Consider the following 23,294-nt stretch of genomic DNA (forward strand, 5'->3'; position numbering starts at 1 on the left):
CCAGGGAATCTACGGTTTGCTCAGTAATGCCCCCAAAGAAAGAAACTAATGTCTCTTAAAAGACAACGTCCTTGAAAGACAAAAGCAAGTAACTAGCAGAATGCTTACCCAACTTGTGAAGTTCCCCTCCTACCTTTGGGGGATAAAGAATCAAACAGTAGAAGAAGAAAACAAAAGCAGTTATACACAACAGGCAAACTGAAGTCATCAAACTCATTTATTATATCCCTAAGACATGACATACAAAGTTAACAAAGGAAAAAAAAAGTCCACTAATCAAATACAGAACACAGCTGACTATAGTCATTGTATTTCCAGTGTCATGGTAATTTGTTAGGAATGAGCGAAATAATGAGACAGTGCATCGAATCTCTGTCACACAACTCAAAACAGGCAGTGTAAAGATTCTTCATGATAATGAATATAAGGTTCATCACAGTAACTTAGTCTACCACCGCTTCCTTTTTCTTAGCACCCAAAAGTTGTCAAAAGACAAACTGTCACAACCAAACTGGTATATCCTTAGAGTTCTCTTTCACAAATCCATAAAGGCAGTTACCAACAGAGGAACAGCAATTATCAAATATAAAAATAAGCAGAAAATGATGTATCATTCATTTGACAAATGTTTTGTTAAATGTGACCACAAATTTTCTATACTGAGAACTTCTACAAGAACTCACTTAGATGTAGTAAGGAGCAAGACGCACAAGGTCCTGGTTCACAAGGAGTATACATCCTAGCACATGAATTCTAGTGGAATTATCAAACATGTGCAGAAAGTAACACCGTAAAGCAAAGTTAGGAACACAAGGAACGTTTTCAAAGAGAGGAGAGTTAACACCCAAAGAAAAGAGTTAACAGAGAGAACAGAAGACTTGAAGTATCATTATTGGTATCACAGATACTGAGAGAACAATTCATTTGTAAGACAGAACAGATTGTGACATAAGAGAACATTTTGAATAAACACATTTAGATACATCTGTATGAAATCTTAGAAAAACAATGATAAAGAGAAATCCTATAGGTTTTCAGAGAGATAACATATAAGAGATTTTCAGATACTCAAGGATTGACTACAGTTCAACTTTAACAGTACATAAAAGAGCGGATTTCATCAAATCAATGAAACAAAGACTAGTAAGTGAAAAACCAAACTGTAAAAAGATATATACTATACAGTACTATTTGTAAATATTTTTAAAACATCAAATATTTTTATGGAAATGGACTTATACAATAAAAATATAAAACCACTTATGGCCATGATACATAAGAGGGAAGCAAGGGGAGCCTGGGCGGCTCAGTTGGTTAGGCATCCAACTCTTGATTTCAGCTCAGGTCATGATCTTGCAGTTTTGTGAGTTCAGGCTCTGTGTCAGGCTCTGTGCTGACAGTGAGGAGCCTGTTTGGGATTCTCTCTCTTTCTCCCTCTCTCTCTACCCCTCCCCTCTCTCTCTCTCAAAATAAATAAAGTTTAAAAATATATTAAAAAAAAAAAAAAAGAGGGAAGCAAATAGGTCAGGGCAGGGCAGTGGCTTGATACTTCCCTAAGAAACTGCCACCATCACCAGAATCATACATGATCTCAACATAGAGGACAGAGTTCAGGAGACAGGGAGGAAAGAAGAAATGCAAAACCTTATTAAGGAAAAGTCTTTTCTCTTACTGCAGGTAAGAAGGGACTATTATATAACAAATTAGCAATTAAAAAAAAAAGGAAAGTAAATATAACAATATTAACATCAGGCAAATTGGAATTAAGCGGAAAAATAGCATTACATAGAAGGACAGCAAAAATCTCTTCTGGATAAAATATGCAATTAGTCAAGTTGTCATGGCACAAATATTTATGTACCTAATAACATAGCTTCAAAATATACAATGCAAAAACTGATATCAAAATCAGAAGAAAATAACTTATTCATAATCATAGTGTGATTTAACACATCCTTCTCAAAAGTCCACATTTCAAATAAATAAAAAACATAAAAGATTTTAACAAGCTTCACCACATAAATCCACATAAATCTATAAAGGCACACACAAACACAGAAGTAAATGTAGAATACAAGCAACAAAGAGCTTAAAAGGTAACTATGTATTAGGCCATACACGTGCACACATACATACACACACCAAAGTGCCCAAAACATCAAAGCATAAGCCAGAGTCTCTGATCATACCTCAAAACAACAAAAGGATCTATATCTGACCTGTTTCATTTAGACTGGCATCAGATGGACAAAAATCTAAATGGCAGTTTGGGTGACGTTACAGACAAATGGGCACTTATAGAAACTTCAGGTAGGAATATAAATTTGCAATGCCTTTTTACAAAGTAACTAGTATTATCTATCAAAATTTTAAATGTTGTACCATTGCTTCAGCAATTCTACTTCTAGAAATCCCTCATAAAAAAAGTACACATAATTACAAACCAAATTTGTATAACGACACACAATGAAATGTTACTTATAGCAGCAAAATGGTAATAACCCAAGTATCTATCAACAGAAAAACAGTTAAATTATTTATAGTACACCCATTACATAAAATGCAAAGCACTGACTTGTAAAGAATCTCCCAGGACACAGTGTTGCTTTCTTTTTAAGTGTAAAAAATACACATGTATCTTCCAAATTATGTTAAGATGAAAAATAAATAGAAAAAGGAATTGAAGAATATACAACATACTTTTACTTCCAGAAAGGGGCATGATGGAGAACTTTCACATTTTACTTTATGTATGTCTCAACTGTTTAAATATTTTATGACTGGTACTGCTTATATAATCCAAAAAAAAAAAAAAAAGGTGAGCAATTTTTCAAAATTTCGTATTTACTTCCTAGAAAACAACTGGCATCTTTCTGTTCTTAGTACAAATTTGATCAAACCCATTGGAGAGTACAGGACAAGTATAAACTTCAATCTGTTCTCTCTGCCAGGAACACTGCTCTCTCAGATAAAGCTCACTCCTTCACTTCAAGTTTTCCACTTAAATATCATCTTAGGAAACATCCTTGACTTTTCAACATAAAATGACAACCTCCTACACCCATCCTACTCCTCCTCAACTACTTTACCTTGCTTTGTATTTCAGGAGAGTAATTTAACACCTGTATTTTGTGATAATAGTACCTACCCCACAGGGTTGTTGTTAGGCTTAAATGAGCTAGAAGCCCTCAGATGAGTGCCTGACTCTTTAGCAGTAGCCACAAGTCACAAGGCCACATTGGTCCATGGTGTTATGCCTCTTTTGTTTATGGTCTTCCTTCCCCCCATTAGAATGACAATCCCAGGAAGAAAGGACTAGGTTTTTTTCACCATTGCATCCCCAATGCCTGGAAAGTGCTTATCAGTAAATATTCATAGCTTTTGATGCCTGATTAAGTACTACAGCCATATGCATAGACAGCTGAGATTACAAGAAAAAGACCAATTATTTTCAGTAAAAGCAAGCTTTGTACACATTAGCATGAATCATCTGTAATAATTCAATCTACTTGAAAGCATAACATTTAGCAGTACAACTCCTAGAAGCTTCAAATAGGGAAGTGGCATAGTACCATTTAATTCATTAATTTCTCAACACCACATGGCAAAAGAAACTAAACAATGTAGAATGAGAAAACAAACACACAACTTACTTTTCATTCCTGCTTTTGACACATGGCTGGTAGAGGACCTTGACAGCATTCCAGGCAGAACTGGAATCTGCCTTTAAGATGTCTTCCAACAGAGGGAATTTTGTGATACCTCTGGAACTTCCCAAAGATTCAATCACCAAACTGTCTGAGTTTAAAAGCCATAGCTAAAGATACGGAGAGAAAAGTCCAAGTATAAGGATATCATTATCACTCATTATCATATTTCATACCATCACTAAAAAACAAAACACAAATAAAACTATAAAATACCAGAAAATAATACAGGAGAACCATGTATATAATTTTTAAGTACGGTAAGTCTTTCAAAGTATAACATCTGGTAGAGTCACTGAGATTATAAAAGTTAAAAAAAGAAAAAAGAGAGAGAGACAACCAACTAGGAGAAACTATTTAATAGTATATAACAAAGGTATTATCTATAATATATACAGCTCCCAGGAAACAATAAGGGGGCAAAAACAGCCCAACAGAAATAAAGGCAAAGAATATGTACAGAATTAACAGAAGGAATAAGTGATAAACATATAAAAATGTTAATATAACTAGTAATAAGGAAATGTGAAAATCATCTGCCACCCTTTTCCACTTATCAGATTTGCAAGTACAACAAGATGGCACCATCCAGTTCAGAAGAGGGGTCTGGACTGCTGGCAGAAGAGTGTTTTGGGATTTGGATGCCTGCTGTTCATTGAGGAGCTCAGCAGGGGTCTGGCTGCAGCCTTACCCCATGGGGAGCTCTGAAGCAAGAATCCCACCCACAAAATCTGTCCCACCTTCAGACAGGAGGCCCCTTCTTTTTGCACAACAGGGTCAAATCAATGGCAGTAGGCGGACCAGAGCAGGGGTGGGAAGAGGTAACTTTCTGAACAAGGTGACATCTGTCACATAAGGGCAAGTCTCTGGAGAAGAGGCAGCTGAGTGCCATTAGCAGTCCATACCTCTCAGCAGCTGGGAAATGGGTCTATCAGCCTGAGTAAAGGGGATCTGGGTACCAAGAATGCCTCACTATACGGGATAAATTAATACAGCTTCTCTGGAGGATGATAATTATCAATTTAAAATACACAAATTCTAATACCGTATTAGATTAAAAAGGTCTGTTTCTAAAGAAGTGCTAAAATACACATGCGAAGATCACTTTCATTGCTGCACTGTCTTTAACAGCCACACACTGGAATTCTAGACCTTAAAGACGCTGATCTACATTTACACTAATAAGAAACAATCCTTATGATACACTGCTGTGTGGAGTAAACATATTGAAGAAAAATGCTCATCGTATGATTCTGGTATGTTTTACAAACAAAAGCAAAATGTGAGTGTATGAACATGTAGTCATATATGGATGGGGGGAAATGTTGGAAGTACACATACCAAATTAATAATTTTTACCTTCAAATACTATGATATAGCAAGACAGGAGAGAAGACAAGGTGGAGGAATACCACTGCCACATTCTTCACACTGTCTGTTTCAAGAATGTATTACTTTTATAACAAAGACAGTTTTTGAATTTAAATATTATATTAGTAGTAGATTTTAAAAGTTCCTATTCCTGAGTTTTAACTTGAAAACCTTACAGTAAAAGAAAATTAAAACTAATTTCAGACTATGACTATCAGGCATACTCAGTATTAACTTCAGTCAAAAAGTATTTTAGTTTTGGTAGAAATTATCTGAGTCAGAGAAGCATGGGGTCCCCATAATGGATGGCCAGCTACGAAGCCACACCTAACAACAACCTAACCCCCTGCCTCCTTCCAGCTACCATGTTTCCCTATTAGCTTGAGAGTTCCTTAATGGCATTTTTTGCTCTACCCTCAACACCTAGAACAGTGCCTTTATAATAAGAAATGTTCAATATATGTTTACTGGTTGAATAAAATAGATATGGAGGCAGAAAAGAGACTTGGGCCTTAAGATTCTCATATAAGTGGTCCAAATTCTTTTCTGCAGACCATTATTTCTAACAGCAACAGTATAATAGTAGATGCTTGTGGTACATGAAGGAAAGGATTCTGTTAACTGCAGGGCCTCTTATCCCAAACTTGCCACTCCTTCTCAAACATCAATGTGTTAACATCAGGATCTCAAAGAGGTATCTGCACCCCTGTGTTCACTGCAGCACCATTTACAACAGCCAAGATGCGGAAACAATCTAAATGACCATCAACAGATGAATGGATAAAACAAATGTGCTGCATACATACAATGGGTTACTCAGCCTTAAAAAAGAAGGAAACCTTGTAATATCCAACAACACAGATGAACTTTGAGGACAGTATGCCAAGTAAAATAAGCCAGACACCGAAGGACAGTACTGCCGGATTCCACTTACATAAGGAACCTAAAACAGTCCAACAGATAGAAGCAGAGAGTAGAATGATGGCTGCCAAAGGCTGGAAGGAGGGAGAAATGGAGAACTGCTAATGAAAAGAGTATAAAGTTAGGCAAGACGAATAAGTACTACAGATCTGCGTATTATATTGTGCCTATAATTAACAATACTGTTAGCATGCACTTAAAAATCTATGAAGAGGGTGGATCTCACATGAAGTGTTCTTACCACATACACACATATATATAAAAACAGGAGCAACAGAATATATTTTAAACATAAGAGTATCAAAAAGGAAAAACGGAACAATCAATAGGGGGAAAAAAGTGACAGAGACAGAACTGTGTTATACTGACCAAGAAAAGTCATTAACAACTTAGAGTGAAAAACTTTATTTTGTGGTGTGAGCAGGTTTCAGGTTTTATTTTTCTCTATATCCCTAGTACCTAGCACATAAAGCCACTTGCTCTTTTGTCATTGAGTTTGGTTTGGGAATTCAATGGATATTACAAATTCAGTATTTGATCGTTTATTTTCTAGACCTGAGAATTAAGAAAAGAGAATGGCAAGACTAAAGAATTTCTGAGATCCTGGATAACCAGGCTACAGAAAGATGGGAGAAATAACATCTTACCAAGATGTACACTTTGCCATCATGACCTTGAATAGTGAATCTAAAAGTGCTTCTAGCAGTGGAGAGTTCCACCAGACACTGGGCGATAACACTCTGTACAAACTGGGACCTGTTTGAACAGAAATCAATTTTCACAATGTGCCTCTCATAATAACTCTCACTGGCAAGAGGAGCCAAAAATACCCACAGGGTACCTAAAAGGCAGAGGCGTGTGCAGCCAGACTTTTCTATATGCTGCTCATTCCTTCACAGGCTGTGCTAATGTGGATTTTAATATATTTTAATGTATTTGTGTTTGCTCCAGTCTTCTTATAACCTATTCTCCAATCCTTAATACATTTCCCACCCTGAACCTAACTATTCCCTGACTGAATAAAAAAAATACTGTATTAGACATGTTAATATTCCACTTGTGCTATAGCACATTAAAAAGTGAGTTAAAAAAGAAGGCGAGATGTTTCCTCCCAAACGTTAGACATCTACAATGATTTCCATTTGGACCCCCTCAAAAAGTCAGAGGTGAGGTACAGAATCAAAGTATTTACAGGAGGATAAATTTTAAGGTTAAAATCAGATTGCCATAATTTTCAGATATCCATAAATGAATTGAAAGATATGCTATAATTAACTTCTGTTTGCAAACTAAAAAGATTCCAAGAAAGAAAACACTAGTGGATTTAGTGGCTAAGTAACATTTTAAAAAAAAACACAGGAGTTGTTTGAAAACTGACCCACGCTTCACATTTTAAATAAGTCAAATTAAAACAGAAACAATTATTCAAAACCTATTAGTGATTAGGTTGTAAGAACTTGGATATCTGGCAAATAGAAAGCAGCACAAAAAGCTTTCAGAATTTGAAGATGTTAATATAAGCACATTTGTTTATGCCAATTTGTAAGCAAGCCATAAATGAATCTTCAAATCTTGTATATGTGTGGTTTGCTTCAACTGTCTAAAAGCCTTTCTCAAGGGTTTTTATTTTTTTCCCCAATAGGGAGGTATAAATAAAAATGAATTCCCAAATAATCAATTGTACCTATCATTCTCCACATTTAAAATTACAGAATAAACTTAATTTGCTATTTATACCTTGGTATGATGGGAAAATTTCTTTCAGATGGCTGAATAATTATCTCTGTCATATAAAACTTGGTGGTTTCTAGAAACAAAAAATAAGAAAATTAAAAATCTTCCCATTGTACTAACATTTTTATTGTGGACATGTTGGTCCCTAAGTATGACATCCCAAATTGAATATTCAGTATGTATACTGATAAAATTAACATTCAGTAAAACTTTTCCCCAAATGACTTAGTAATTAAGATGAGAAAGCATTGATGACTACAAGGAGAGAGTCCTGAGACTTGAGAGGGCTCGATATTTCAGCAGGTCATGGCCCAAGTGAATCTGGTGCAAGGACACTCTGTTTACACACACAGAAGGTAGAAAACTCAGTCACATCACAGTCATAGCCCACTTATGTAGAAAGTAGTCATCTAGTTTCCTCGTTTCTATGGAGTAGTCACAAATCTAGGAGTCATTGAAAAAGGCTTTTTCATCATGGTGTCCCAAAGCCCATGCAAAAATGCTGTGAACCTCACATGAGTATTTCCCAGAATCTCACTGAGTCTACTAATGTATAATTTCCAACAAATCTGGTTATCTGATTAGTTTACAGAAAAATTTAAACAGTAAACTAAATATCTTACAGAAATGAATATAAACATAACCATTCTGAATTTTTTACAAAATCCACGAAAAAAAATGTTTATTTTTACTAATAATGAAGGAATACAAATTAAAAGGAGATATTCTTTAGCATCAAATAAATATTTTTAAATGATAAAATGCAGCAATGAGGAAAATATGGAGAAGTGGGTGCACTTATTCACATATTACTGTCAGAATTGCAAACGATAGATTTCTGGAAAGCCACTTGACGAAGACCTTAAATATATTTTGATACCATCATTAAACATCTGAGAACTTATCTCAAAGAAATATTCATATCTATAAAAATTTATCTGTAAATAAGCTCATTAATTAAACTGAAAATAAGTTGTTTAAAAATTGAAACTGGTTGGGCTAAACAATTATACATTTAAGGAAGAGAATGCTATGCAGGCATTAAAAATGGTGTGCCAAACAATTTTTAATTGTTTTAATAAGATGGGAAAGCATTCTCAGTACATTGTCTGAAAATGTTTTCAATTTTTCAATGTAATACACAAAAAAAGGCAAGAAAATCAATAGATAGTTTAACATATGAGCCATCATGATGCATTTATCTATTTCTTCTTTAAGTTCAATTTTCACTTTACTATTTTGAAGTCATGTTATTAGATACAAAAATGAACCTTTTAACATTATGAAGTGAGCCCTTTCATCCCAGCCGCTGTTAAAATATAATTTAATTCTACAATTTTAATCCTACAAGGTATTATTATTATTGCCTTATGCAGTTAGCGTCCACTTAATGTCTCCCACATATTTACCACTTTTCTTTACCAAACCTTCTTGAACTTACACCTTCTATCTGGGATCATTTTCTTTTACCTTCTACAGGTAGAATTCTATTCTTCTACAAGTAGAATTTCTTTTAATAAAAAACAAACCAGTAGAAACGAATTATTATAGTGTTTGTCAGAAAATATATTTATCTTTGTCTTGATTCTTTCCTATCAAGACATTTTCATCATGTAAAATCCTAGGTTAACAGTTTTTAACCTTTGTACATATTGGCATTCATTCCATTGTCTTCCATCTTCCATTACTATTGTTCCTTTGAGAGTGATCTGTCACTTTTCTTTGTTTTTAAGATGTTCTGGTTTTTGTTTAGTTGTTTGCAGTATCACTCAGATATGTCCAGTTATAGACTTCTTTTTATTTATCTTCCTTGGGCCCCATTTAATTAGAATTCATTGGACCTCCTCAATTTGTAGACTGTTTTTCATCACTTTTGTAAAATTCTTAGCAATTATCTCTTCAAATATTGTCCATGCTCCATTCTATTTCTTTCCCTTCCAGAAGTCTGATTAAACATACGCTGTTAGAGTATGGAGATTCCTCAAAAAGTTAAAAACAGAACTACCCTATGATTCAGCAATTGGACCACTAGGTATTTACTCAAAGAATACAAAAATACTAACTCAAAGGGGCACATGCAACCCAATGTTTATAGCAGCATTATCAACAAAAGCCAAATTATGGAAAGAGCCCCCAAATCAATTGACTGGTGAATGCTTGCGCGCGCGCGCGCGCACACACACACACACACACACACACACACACACACACACACGGAATATTACTCAGCCATAAAAAAGAATGAAATCTTGTCATTTGCAATGACGTGGATGGAGCTAGAGAGTATTGTGCTAAGCAAAGTAAGTCAGTCAGAGAAAGACAAATACCATATGATTTGACTCATGTGAATTTAAGAAACAAAACAAATGATCCTAAGGAAAAAAAAAGAAAGGAAAACCAAGAAACAGGCTCTTAATTATAGAGAACAAACTGATGGTTACCAGAGGAGAGGGGGATGGGCTAAATGAGGGGGATTAAGGAGTGTACCTGCTGTGATGAGCACCAGATATTGTATGTAAGTGCTGAATCATTTAATTGTACACCTGAAAATAGTATTACACTATATGTTAACTGGAATTTAAATAAAAAATAACCAAACAAATCATATGTTAGATCTTCTCAGTGTATGTTTTATGTCTTACTTTCTCCCATATTTTTTGCCTTGTCTCTCTGTGCTGGCTTCCAGATTTTTCTTCTCAATTGTCTATTCATTAATTCTTTCTCTAATTTGTACCTAATCTGCCATTAAAACCTCCACCAAATTCTAAATTTCAGTTATATATTTTTTAGAAATTCCATTATAGATCTTTACCAAATATGCTTGCTGTTGTCGCCTTTTCCTTTGGATACCTTCAAACCTCTCTTATAAATATAGAAAGCATGACTGTTCCAGTTTATGTCTGAGAATTCCAGTAACAGAAGTCTGTTTCTGTTGTTCGCTATTTTTGTTAGTTCTTGTTGATGAAAGTCTAGTCTACTTGTATGTTTATTTATCTTTGGTTGCATGGTGAACACTGTACTTGACAAATTATTTGTGGTATTCTGAGTTTTACAATGAAGGTATTTTCCTCCGGACGTGATATGCATTTGATTTTTGGCAGGCACAAGGTGTTATGGCTAGCCCACAGCAGACTAACCAAGTTCAAGACTTGAAATTCCCTAAAGTGCCAAAGGACTGATAGGACCTGTCTGTAATTCCACAGGGCTGTTCCACTTCTGATTCACCTCCACAGTAAGGGTATGGGTCTTTAGGGCCTCCAATTTTTGTGCAGAGAATACTCTACTAGGTTCCCTTTTTGTGTAGTCTTTATACCTTTATTTCTCAAAGCAATCAAAATAAAAGTTCTAATTTTAGAGAATTGGCACAATGTATTGAAAAGGTGACTTCAATTTTGTGCTAACTTTTGAGTTTACTTTTGTGGTAATTTACCCACATATTTTCTATTTATCTTGCTCTTCATTTCTTCCTGTGGATTCCAATTACCTTTGCTATCTTTTACTTCAGCTTGAAGAACTTTATCATTTTTTGTAGAAAAGGTCTGCAAGTAATGCATAACTTCCATCTATTTATATGAAAATGTCCTTATTTTGCCTTCATTTTTTGAAGGACAGTTTTGCTTGATGTAGAATTGTTAGTTGACAGTTGTTTTTTTTTTTTTTTAATGTTTTTCTCCCCACCCCCAGCATTTGAATATCTCATTTTAGTGTCTCCTGGCTGTCATATTTCCGTAAAAAGTCAGCCTTAATTGTATCATGAAATCCCTGTAAGAGATGTTTTGTACTTTCAAGATTCTCTCTTCATCTTTGGCTTCTATTAGTCTGACTACAATGTGGCTGGGCGAGGTGTCCTTTGTGTTTACCCTACTTTTCATTGCAATTCTTGGATCTAAAAGTTAGTATTTTTCACCAAAGTTGCCAAGACTTCAGCCATTTTTTTCCACAATTTTTTTTGTCCTGACTTATTTTTTTCCTTCTCACCCCGAGACTCCATTTACACATCTACCGAAGCACTTGATATTGTCCCACAAATATCTGAGGTCCTGATCATTTTGATTCAGAACTTTTTCTCTCTGTTCTTTGGATAGGTGAATTTCTATTAATATACCTTCAAGTTCAATGATTATATTTTTTCTTCTGCCATCTAAAATATGTAGTACAGCTAACCTAGTAAATTTTTTACTTACTGTACTTTTGAGCTCTGTAATTACCAATGATTTTCTCTTTGAAGTTTCCAATTTGTTGAGATTTGCTATTAGTTCACTCAAGAGGTTTTTAACTCTTTGCCATATTTATAACAGCTACTTCAACATCTTTGTCTACTAAGTCGAATATTTGTGCTTACTCATCACCTGTTTATTGAGTCCTGTTTTTTCTTTGAGTATCAATCACTCTTTTCTGCTTCTTTGCATGTCTAGTAATTTCTAAATGGAAGTAGGACATTGTATGTAATATACCGTCGCTATCCTGGATTTTGTTTTGTTCTTTCAAGGATTGTTGGCTGATAAGTATAATAGTCAATTAACTAACCTGGGCTCAAACTATGAAATATGTCTCCCCACAGTGTGTAGCCACTAATGTTTCTGCTCAGTTTTATTTTATGTAGCCTGGCTCCCTAGGAAGTATCCACTATACCTTCATAGTTCAGCTGTCAGCAGATTTGGGGAGATGTTTTGCTTAAATACTTCAAGCCATTAAGGTTTTTACCTTCTGCTGCCCAATTGTGTTATCGACTGAGAAATGAAATTAAAGGCATGGGAAAATGTGCACGTCTCCCCAAGCTTTCAATTCTTATTAGATGCTCTGGCATCTATTATGTGCATTTAGCAGTCAGCCAGAACTGTGTGAAAAGCTTATCATCTCAGCCTGTCTTTAGCCTTTTGCTTCCAAAATCTTTGAACTTCACGTTATTATGGCTATAATACCATGGAAATGTTTCCTTTCTTGTTCAACCTTCTGCTTTCCTGTAGTGCATAACTTCTTTTTCATTGGATTAGTTTTCCAAGCACCTTTAGCTAATTCTTCCCATATGATAGAATGGCTTATCTCAAGACTGTTACATGTGGTCATACACGTCAGAGAATGTATCAGTTTCATTTTGTAACTGAAAACATGTTTATTGCAATCTTCTCTCCTTTTGTTTCAATCCAGGCTGTTACTCTCTAGGCCTGCTGTGTGTCCCTCACTCTGAGATTCCCTTATCTGTGTTAGATAATGTTTCCCAAAACCAATGTCTTCTCTCTCGAGGTTAAATCCTTAGTTTTGGTGAGATATACCCTATATCACATTCCTAAGGAAAATGTACATTTGAGGTCTATGTGTGATCTTCATACTTGATTGATAGTTTGTGACAGAATTATGGATTAAAAATATTTTTTCCTTCTAAATTATGAAGGCATTGCTTCATTGTCTTCTAGCTTTCAAAAATGATATTAAGAGTTCAATGCCATTCTTGGGGCACCTGGATGGCTCAGTCAGTTGAGTGTCTGACTCTTGATTTAGGCTCAGGTCATAATCTCATTGTTCATGGGATCGAGTCCCATGTCGGCTCTGCTGACAGCACAGAACCTGCTTGGGATTCTCTCTTTGCCTCTCTCTCTCTGCCCCTCCCCTGCGCACATGCTCTCTCTCTCTCAAAATAAATAAACTAAAAAAAAGAGTTCAATGCCATTCTAATTTCTAACCCTTTGTTCACTACTTGTTGTTTTTTTTTTTTTTTTCCTTTGGAAACTTCTTCCTTGGTATTCAGAAATTACTCAATGATGCAGCTTTGGGTAGCTGCCCTCCCATCCCATTCATCATACTGGACATGTAGTGGGCCCCTTCAGTTGAGAAACTGAAGCCCCAGCTCTGGAAAATAGCCTTGTAATGTGTTTTTAGTATTTCTGTTCTTTGATAATTTCCTAAACTCTGTTGTCTATATTCTTTCTTTCTAGAATTTCTATTAGTTAGATGTTGAATATCCTAAAAGTCTCCATTCATTCATTCATTCAATAAATATTTATTGGGTACCCACTATGTGCCAGATATTGTTTTAATGCTGAGGTTATAGTGATAAATGAGATAGACAATATCTCTATCCTCAGGAAACTTACATGATGGTTTTTTCCCACAATTCCTTTCCAATCTTCAATATCTGACTTTTGGTTCTGATTTAGGAGATAAGATAGTTCCTTAATTTTATCTTTTAGTCCTTTCATTACTTTTTTTAAGCAGTCACATCTTTAATTCTATATTCTCTGAATTATGGAGACAATATTATTTCATTTCTCTAAGAACATTATTTTTGTTCAAGATTTTCTTCTGTTTTATACATTAATTTGTTTTTCTTGGTGCTTTATACTGTTTACTTGATTATTTACTTCAGTCTCTTAGTTGGAGGTTTGCTCTAATATTTTTTGATTCTCAGCAATCCATTCATATTTAAGTATAAATAAAAAAATACTGACAGGAAACTCTGACATGTAGGTACAAGGCTTGTTGACTGTAGGATGGCTAGATCTAGGCTCATTTTACTGTTGAATGACCCCTAAAAGAGTATCTGCAAATCTCTTCTCTGATTGGTATTCTTTCATTTTCCAAGAAAAGAGTCCTCTAATCTCCTACCTTGAGATATAAGCAAGTTGCAAATACAGGAATCTTAGGAGTTTTACAGCTCCATATAAAATTTTTGAATTAACCATCCTTCCTCCAGCCCCTTGTCTCAGACTGCTTTCCCTGCTACCTGTTGCCTCCAAATTCTGACCAGCTCTGAGGCTCTACCGTGAGTACTGGCTCACTCCTCACTCAGATGATCTGCAGACACTGAGACAGCAGCTTCCTCCACACTGCCAAGTGTGTTCCCACACCTCTCAGCTTTACAGTTTCCAAAAATGTCTGCTTATATCTCTTGTTTACATTACTGTCACTTCCTCTCAATTTCTCATGGTCTCTGTGGATATACATATTTTTTATTCCTTAACTGACATTTTAACTGGGCTTCAGGGACAAGAGAAAAGAATAAAAAAAAATCGGGGCGCCTGGGTGGCTCAGTTCGTTGAGGGCCAACTTCGACTCAGGTCATGATCTCACGCTCCTTGAGTTCGAGCCCCGCATCAGGATCTCTCCTGACAGCTCAGAGCCAGGAGCCTACTTCAGATTCTGTGTCTCTTTCTCTCTCTGTCCCTCCTCTGCTCATACTCTGTCTCTCTCTTCTTTCTCTAAGATAAATAAAAAATAAATAAAAATTATAAAAAAAAATCAATTTGCCTAATTTGACGGGAAACCTTAAAACTTCCTAAGTTGTTGCTTAAAGGGCTTGCTTTCATTCTCCAAAGTGACATTGGGGATGGCATCCTTTACCACTGCTCATGCTTTCTTTTCTGTTCACTCTGAGCAAGTCAACTACTTACAAGATTCTGATGATTTTAAGAAACAAACAACACTACCATCTGCCTTCTTTAGGTGCACTAGCTTTACTTACATTTCTAATTAATTGTATTAAAAACAATTATTTGTCATCCATAAAGCTAATGCAGCATGTTGTAGCTCTCCAGACATTTTCAAATCCTAGGGCCTGCTTCAGATTCTATCTCCCTCTCTCTCTCTGCTCCCCCCCTGCTCACACTTTGTCTCTCTTTCAAAAATGAATAAACATTAAAAAAAAATAGTAATGCAATTTAATTATCATGATTTTATTATATTTGAAAGTGATTTAACATAGACTTTATATAAATATAATTATCGGGAAGAGAATAGGAACAGAGCACGAAACTCAGAATATGTTTTCTTCCATTTCAAAAGTTCTCTTTCAACCCCCAGCCCAAAATACAGCCCTAAGGCAGATGGCAGCCAAGAAAACTTCTTCATCATCTCTAGCAACCAACAATTCTGACTGAGGAGTTGTACTGAGAAAAAAGCCCTGATATTCTTTAAGAAAGACCCAAGGACAAACTTTATACTGTAGTTTTATATCCACTAAGAGGATATGAAATATTGAAAATGACCCAACCTAAGTTTAAAACTCAATACTATGTACTTATAAAGGTCAAAATACACAAACTTCTTGGCATATTTGATGACATGTTACTTGATTTCTATTCTAAAAATCATCAATTTTACAACACATATTAGTTATCTATCTTTCACATAGATTTCCTATAAAATCTCCTTCTACTCGTTTTTAATAAGGCGGCAATCATTTTGGCTTTTTTCTTATGAAATTCTTACCTGATGACATGGTCTCTCCCAACATTACCTTGCAACGCTTACAAATTACTTTGGTATTTGCCTTTGGTTTCTGTAGAACAGAAAAATGTCATTTAAATGTCATTCAGCTTTTCTTAAAAGGAATATATAATTTTAACATAGTCTCTAGAGTATACTTTGAACTTTACATTTTATTTTGCCCTCTACTAAATACTGAGAACACATTTAGCTTGTATGCATAATTCACATGCACAGAGATTTTTTTTTCAGATCTAAAGACAGAATAATGAACACACTGATTTTTCCAAACCTAACCACTTCTTGATAATCTGTTGTAAATAATTCGAAAAAGAAGCACTTTACATTTCTAAAATGTACTTCCAAATACACATTATCATTTAGAATGAGTAGATGGCAGGCAACAAAGGCAGAGAGAGTAGGTGACTTGTTCTAATTCATGTGTCTGCAAACAGGAGAATCAAAAATTAGAGCCATTATTTTGATTTCTAGTCCAGTGTAACTTACGTAAAAGTAATCTATAATTCATAGGCCCTCACCAGAAGTCAAAAATATGTAACCAGGGTAACTGGGTGGCTCAGTCAGTTAAGCAGCTGCCTTTGGCTCAGGTCATGATCTCAAGGACAGTGAGTTTGAGACCCTCATGGGGCTCGGGACTGACACACAGAGCCTGCTTGGCATCCTCTCTCTCCTCTCTCTCTCTGCCTCTACCCTGCTTGTGCTCTCTCTCTCAAAATAAGTAAATAAACTTAAAATTAAAAAAAATTTTTTTTAACACATTTGGGGTGCCTGGGTGGCTCAGTCATTCCAACTTTGGCTCAGGTCATGATCTAATGGTTCATGGGTTAAAGTCCCACGTCAGGCTCTGTGCTGACAGCTCAGAGCCTGGAGGCTGCTTCGGATTCTGTCTTCATTTCTCTCAGTTGTCTCTCTCTCTCTCTCTCTCTCTCTCTCTCTCTCTCAAAAAATAAATAAAAACATTAAAAATTTTTTAAAAAATAAATAAATTTAACACATTCATATAACACATTTTTCTACTTAAGATATTCATTATAATTGGAAAAACTGGATAGTGCTCTCAGAGAAATTCCTGAAGCATTCTTAAACTGTAAAACTCCAAATTCATCATTTGGGATGCAGATTAAAATTGCTAGCATCCATCTAATTCTATAATATATACATTCTATGTACAACGTACAATATGCACAATTCTACAACATATACATATATGGGATTATATACCTAAAAGTAATATAATGTTATATGTCAATTATACCTCAATTTTTTTTAAAAAAACTGATTTTTAGTTTTTTATATGAGATTATGTTAGAAGCAGTAGCATGGTGGTTAAGAGCCCTGAGTCTGGGGCCAGACTTCCCAGGTTTACATCCCAGTCCTGCTATTTATTACACACATAACCTTGAGCAAGTTAATTAACCTGTTTTGGTTTCCTCACCCGTTTAAGGTAGTAAATAGTAGTGTTCTACTCATTAGTGTTGTTTATTAGTATTTAAAAGGGAGTGTTATAAAGCACTGTCCCAGGCTCATGTTGACTGCCAGGTGGAATGTTACATAAACAAAACATAGTTTGGGCACATGTCATTCAAGGAACAGGCTGAAAACCCATATCCTCCCACAAAGAGACCAATTTTTTGCGTTTTACTGGACAACAACTGCATATTAAGAATCTACCAAAAAATATGCTTTTTTCACATCCATAGCAATACCTTTGTTAAAACCATGTAACATTCCTCTCACATAGACACACTGCAACATGGCAGACGTCACGTAAAAGTGGGCGGGGAGAAGGAATTTCTGCAACTCTGGCCACCTAGGTCATCTTTCCTAGGAAAGGGCAGACTAAATTGCTGGTCTAAGAAAGGAAGAGTGTCTTCCTGATGTGGGATATATGTATTGATCTGAGGAATCTTAACTGATTAGGGTAAGTTTGAGTACAATTATATTTTCCTTAGCATAAATAAATATTTTCTGAAAAACTGTATAAGAAGCACATTTAAACTGAGTTCCATGGATGTGCTAATAACTGATAGAGCTGATATTTTAATCTAGACCCCTTAGATGCTAAAACTTATGCTTCTAAGCACTACACCAAGTGTTTTCCAAACTAATTCACAGAATCACTTCAATGGGTTATGGCCTGCATTTTTTTTTTTTTTAAACAAAATGAAATAGGGTCACCTAACTGGCTCAGTCGGTTAAGGTCATGATCTCGCAGTCCATGAATTCAAGTCCTGCATCGGGCTCTGTGCTGACAGCCCAGAGCCTGAAGCCTGCTTTGGACTCTGTGTCTCCCTCTCTGGTCCTCCCCTGCTCACGCTGCCTCTTTCTCTCAAAAATAAAAATTAAAAAAAAAAATTCTTTTTAAAGGATACAGGAAGCTCAGAAAGCAGATATGCTCAACTGAAACTTTGACATTTGGGCAGTTTCATGCTTTCTTACAATAAAATCTATCTGTATGGCTCCAAATTGGTCTTAAGACACTTTTTCAAAGATCCTATTTTGTACCAGTTAAATCAAACCATCCTCATTAAATCTTACCAAAAACTAAAGGCTTTACTAAAAACTAATATGGAGTATTGGAGTAGCAATGCTTGAGAAGATCTTCTATTCAAAGCAAGAAAATGTTCATCAGGTGCTCCATTATGTATTTCATTTATAATTGCTCTTACGGCACATTTTGCTTTGTCTTTCAATGAAGCGAAACAATTTTTTTTGTTGGTTTGTTCACCAAAAAAAGAAGTCTACCTTTTCAAGACGCTGGTAATTGGGATTTTAAAATGTGATCAATAAAAAGCAAATTATTTCAAACAACCAAATGTGTGTATTTTGATTCAAACAAATAGAAAATACCTTTAATATAAATGGTAAAATCTGTATGTGTATGGCCTAGGATTTTATCACCAAGTAATGATTGTTCATTTTTGTCAAATGTGAAATGACACTGTGGTTACCTAAAAAAGAAAAATCCATATGGGATGAAATGACATAATGTCTGGGATTTGCTTTAAAGCCCTCCTGGGGTGGTGGGGGCAGGGGTGGAGGTTAAAGGGCGCGATGAAGCATACTTTATGAATCAAGATGACTGGTATTCTGAAGTTCCCAATTCTATCCTTTTTACATTTGTGCATGTTTACAAAATTCAACACATTATTCTGAGAAAATAAGAAATACACCCTTATGGACTTAACAAATTACCAAATCAATAAATTATTGCCAAGCACCCCAGGAAAGGAAAAAAGGTAGAGCTGTTAATTGTACCTGCCAGCTGTAATATAATCAAAGTTCAGCTTGTTCCTGTGTGACCACACTCTCTAAGTCTAGAATAATATTATGTATCTTACAAACGGCTGAGGTGCCACCTTTGTCATCTTTATCATCCTATTACAAGATGTGAAATTTTTATTACGTTGGTAGACAAAAAAAAAAAAAAAAAACCAGCATGAGACAATGAGTAAATGCAAGAATAAGGAAATCTTTGGGAGGTTACCGTGTGAAAACAAAAGTTATATACTGCCACATTTTCAGGGACAAATACTGTACAGTGTGAAGGGGGGTACTGCAGGAAAGAATTAAGTGCTGGATTTTATTTTTAAATTCAGGTCTTTTTAATTAAAATATTTTAACAGTCTAAATTTCATTTAAAGAGAAGCTCCGCTTTGTAATGCATTTCTCCTGACCAACGCTTAAAGGAAATAATACAGCAAGTTGTGCGATGAAGCAGCCTAACTGTGGGAACTCTGCAGAGCAAACATCAAAGAAAGACCGTGTTGTGAACTAATTAAATCAATATATCTGAGAGACGGCACCACTGCACAGAGATGTGGATTAGCCTCCTGTCTTCGTTTTTATTTTCCTTTGTGTTGTTTCAATTTCTAAGGACCCTTGATATTGTCTCGCCAAAAAAATGTTTCCCAAGAGATACCATTAGGATGCTGTGTCACCATGTGACATTTCAAAACCCTGCTAGATGGCTAGACTTGGTGATATGAGAAATAGGTTTTCAATAGCACAGAGCAGCCTTGTTCCCACAGGAGCCTTGAGAGCACTGTTTAAGCAGTCCCTCCAAATTTATGTTACTATTTTGGTCACAGGCATACTCTTTCAACTGCTGCAATATGCAATTAAAGAGAAACTTCCACCTTGGCTAACTTAGAAACAATCTTGTCAACAGCAGCTTGTGATAGGAGTTTCCCACAGTCTCAATGATACTAAACACCATTAGGTCTGACTATGAAGGGTCTTCCTTTAACACATACAATGACTGTTCACAATGAAGAGACATTCTTGGAAATGGCATCATATAACAGATAAAGACATAAATGAGAAGAATGTATTTCCATACACTTTATCTAAAAAGGGAAACTTGTGGTTTCTCTTTTAATTTTTCTCCTCTCCTCTTCCATTCAAGTATTTTAAAAATATTTCCTTGCAAATATTTTAAAAATTTATAGCTTATCACAAGAATGAAAGTTAAAGTACATAAACAGTAAAGTATTAGTATACAAATTTAGATTAAAATACAATTTTAATACAACCATATTAAACATATAACAGATTTATATTAACTTACCATTTATCTTTGAAAACTATAAAAGGATAAAGTACTATAATTTTAAATGAACCATATTTAGGTAAAAGGATCTGTGCTTATGATGAGAGATAAGGCACTTAACTAATTCTGATAACTTTGATATTTGATAAACCTCCTTAATCTGTCCTTTAAACAGAAAATAGTTATGTAAGCTAACTTACAATCTAAGAGCTGCTCAACTATTGCATATTTCCTAAAGTGGTTCAGTTTTCATTACAAAAATTAAATGAATTTTAAATGAAATTTAACGTACAATGCTTTCGTTCCTACCAATAATCAGATGTGAAAATGAAGATTCTCTGGCAATGATTTCCTTTACTTTTTAAATCACATCTGTATTGATTTGCCACCAGGAGAATGATTTCTCACAAGGGCCAAGTCAATGCCATTGATTTTCTTTTAAAGTAAGGTAAACCATTTGTTCTCTGCAGTGAGAGGAAATTGCCTTCTCCCTAAAGCAACTTCTACAGCAAGAGACACTTGACCTCACAGTGTCAACCACCAACTTGGAGCCTGCAGCACAAGCTTCCTTTCCACACTTGGACTCCTCCATTTCCTCTTTTTCCTTGATGGCATCTACTCTCATGAAATCAGTGGACACAGGGAAATACCCAGGCCTAACTCTGTACTACATATCCTGGAACAAAGAACACTTTAATCTAAATCAGACTATACAGATTATGGAATATTGTCCTAAAAAGAAGAAAGTAGGGCAATTTCGTTTGTAAAATGGCAACATTCCCAATTCTATGCACGAAAAAGTCCTCTTTCCTTCTTCCTCCAGACCCTGTAAGCTGTTTTGGTCTAAAGCCATATGCTCTTCCTATATCAATAGAGCAGAGCTGGAGAATAGAGGAACTTGAAAATAATGGATTTTGGTCCTTAGAACAGTCTGTGTAGCGTGCTTTAATTAAGAAAAGATTGGAGAAACCAGTTTCTAAGCCAACCTCTAAATTAGCATTTATTTTGAAAAGATATTTTACCAATTTAAAATGGTTCTCAGAAGAAAGACAGTGTGTCTCCACTGGGGCTAGTTCAGGTCTTGGCTGCCATAAATCACTTCTTAAATTCACCAAGAAGAAAGAGTCTCCAATAAAACAGTCATTCTCTTGTGGATGAAGTGGCTTATTAGCAAAGGGGTCAGGATGACAACACCATTCTCCAACTAGAGCTCCCCAGTTCTCACTCGGCAATGGGAGCACCCTGAGGAGCTTCCTAGTGGAAAGAGGAGAAACAATTTTTTACAGAACAAAATGGAAATCTAGCATTTTTAAATTAAACCAGCATGAAAGATGAAAGACACTCATTAATCACATTGTCTGTAATGAAAAATTTTCCCTTCAATTACAAAAGTAACATATACTCACTATAGACAGTTTGAAAATGTGTAAAGGTATAAAGAAAATGAAAATCATCCTTTCCTTCCCAGCCAAAGACAAGTAACTACTTTGCAAATGACAGGATATTTCCTTGCAATCCTCTCAAGAAACCACTGCAGTACACATGTACACAGCCCAGGATCAGAAGATATACACAAACTGTATCTTACTTTTATTTTTACTCTCTCTTTTTTTTTTTTTTAGTTATATGATGACTCTTAATGCCTCCATTCTATTCTATAAGTATGCCAAAACTTTTAGATCATTTCCCCCACTGGTATAGATATTTAGGTTTCAAGCTTTTCAGTATCACAACCTTGTGATGAACATTCTTATTAGAAAATTTGTATAATCTATGATTATTTCCTTGGGAAAAAAATCTTACAAGTGTGATTACAATCACAAATTATATACATATTTTAAAACCCAATACATATCGGCAAACTGCTTTTCAGAAAGGCTGCATCAATCTATAATTCTTCTACTTACCTTCTTCAGCATTGAATACTATCACTTTTCCATGTAATGGGTGAAAATGCTCTCAATACTGTTCTCAATTAGCAACTCTTAATTGCTAGTGAGATTGAACTGGCTGTCGTATTTATTGACCAGTGTGTTTCTTCTGTGATTTGTGATCAATGGCTATTTTCCAACGAGGTATTAGTATGTTTCTACTAATTTTTAAAAGTATATTCTATCTTGGGGTGCCTGGGTAGTTCAGTCCATTAAGTGTCGGTCACTTGATTTCAGCTCGGGTCCTGATCTCAAAGTTCTTGAGTTCAAGCCTCACCTCAGACTCTGCACTGATAGTCTGAAGCCTGCTTGGGATCCTGTCTCTCCCTCTCTCCCTGGCCCTCCCCTGCTGGCACTCTCTCTCTCTCTCTCTCAAAATAAACATTTAAAAATTTTTATAAGAAAGATAAGAGTATATTCTATTTTAAGAATATTAGCCTTTTATCTATCATCTGTGACAAATTACTTTTTCAGTGTTATTGCCTTTTTTTTTAAGTTTATTTATTTTGAGAGAGAGCAAGCACATACACTCATACAAGTGGGAGGGGCACAGTTAAAGGGAGAGGGAGAGGGAGAGGGAGAGGGAGAGGGAGAAAGAGAGAGAGAGAGAGAGAGAGAGAGAGAGAGAGAGAGAGAGAATACCAAGCAGGTTCCAAGCTGTCAGCACAGAGCCCAACAAAGGGCTCAGTCTCATGAACCATGAGATCATGACCTGAGCTATAATCAAGAGTCAGTCGCTCAAACTGACTGAGCCACCCAGGTGTCCCAGTTTTACTGCCTTTTAATTTGGTTTATTTGTCTTAGATTTCAAATCACCTAACCCTTTCTTTTGTGATTTCTCCCATTACTATTTTT

General features: G+C 35.4%; 1 protein-coding gene across 8 annotated transcripts in view; it reads right to left on the reverse strand.

The window, feature by feature from the left end:
• Positions 1-23,294, reverse strand: part of UBE3D (ubiquitin protein ligase E3D) — a 240,776-nt gene that overhangs the window by 190,141 nt on the left and 27,341 nt on the right. For all 8 annotated transcript variants that reach the window (XM_047858816.1, XM_047858818.1, XM_047858819.1 and 5 more), the window contains 5 exons: positions 21,531-21,762; positions 15,939-16,008; positions 7,737-7,806; positions 6,647-6,755; positions 3,654-3,817 (listed from right to left, as the gene is read on the reverse strand). In XM_047858816.1, coding sequence (XP_047714772.1) covers positions 3,654-3,817; positions 6,647-6,755; positions 7,737-7,806; positions 15,939-16,008; positions 21,531-21,762 — 645 coding nt within the window. The remainder of the gene's footprint in view (positions 1-3,653; positions 3,818-6,646; positions 6,756-7,736; positions 7,807-15,938; positions 16,009-21,530; positions 21,763-23,294) is intronic.

The sequence above is a fragment of the Prionailurus viverrinus genome, chromosome B2 (genome assembly GCF_022837055.1).
Source record: "Prionailurus viverrinus isolate Anna chromosome B2, UM_Priviv_1.0, whole genome shotgun sequence".
NCBI classification, from domain to species: Eukaryota; Metazoa; Chordata; class Mammalia; order Carnivora; family Felidae; genus Prionailurus; species Prionailurus viverrinus.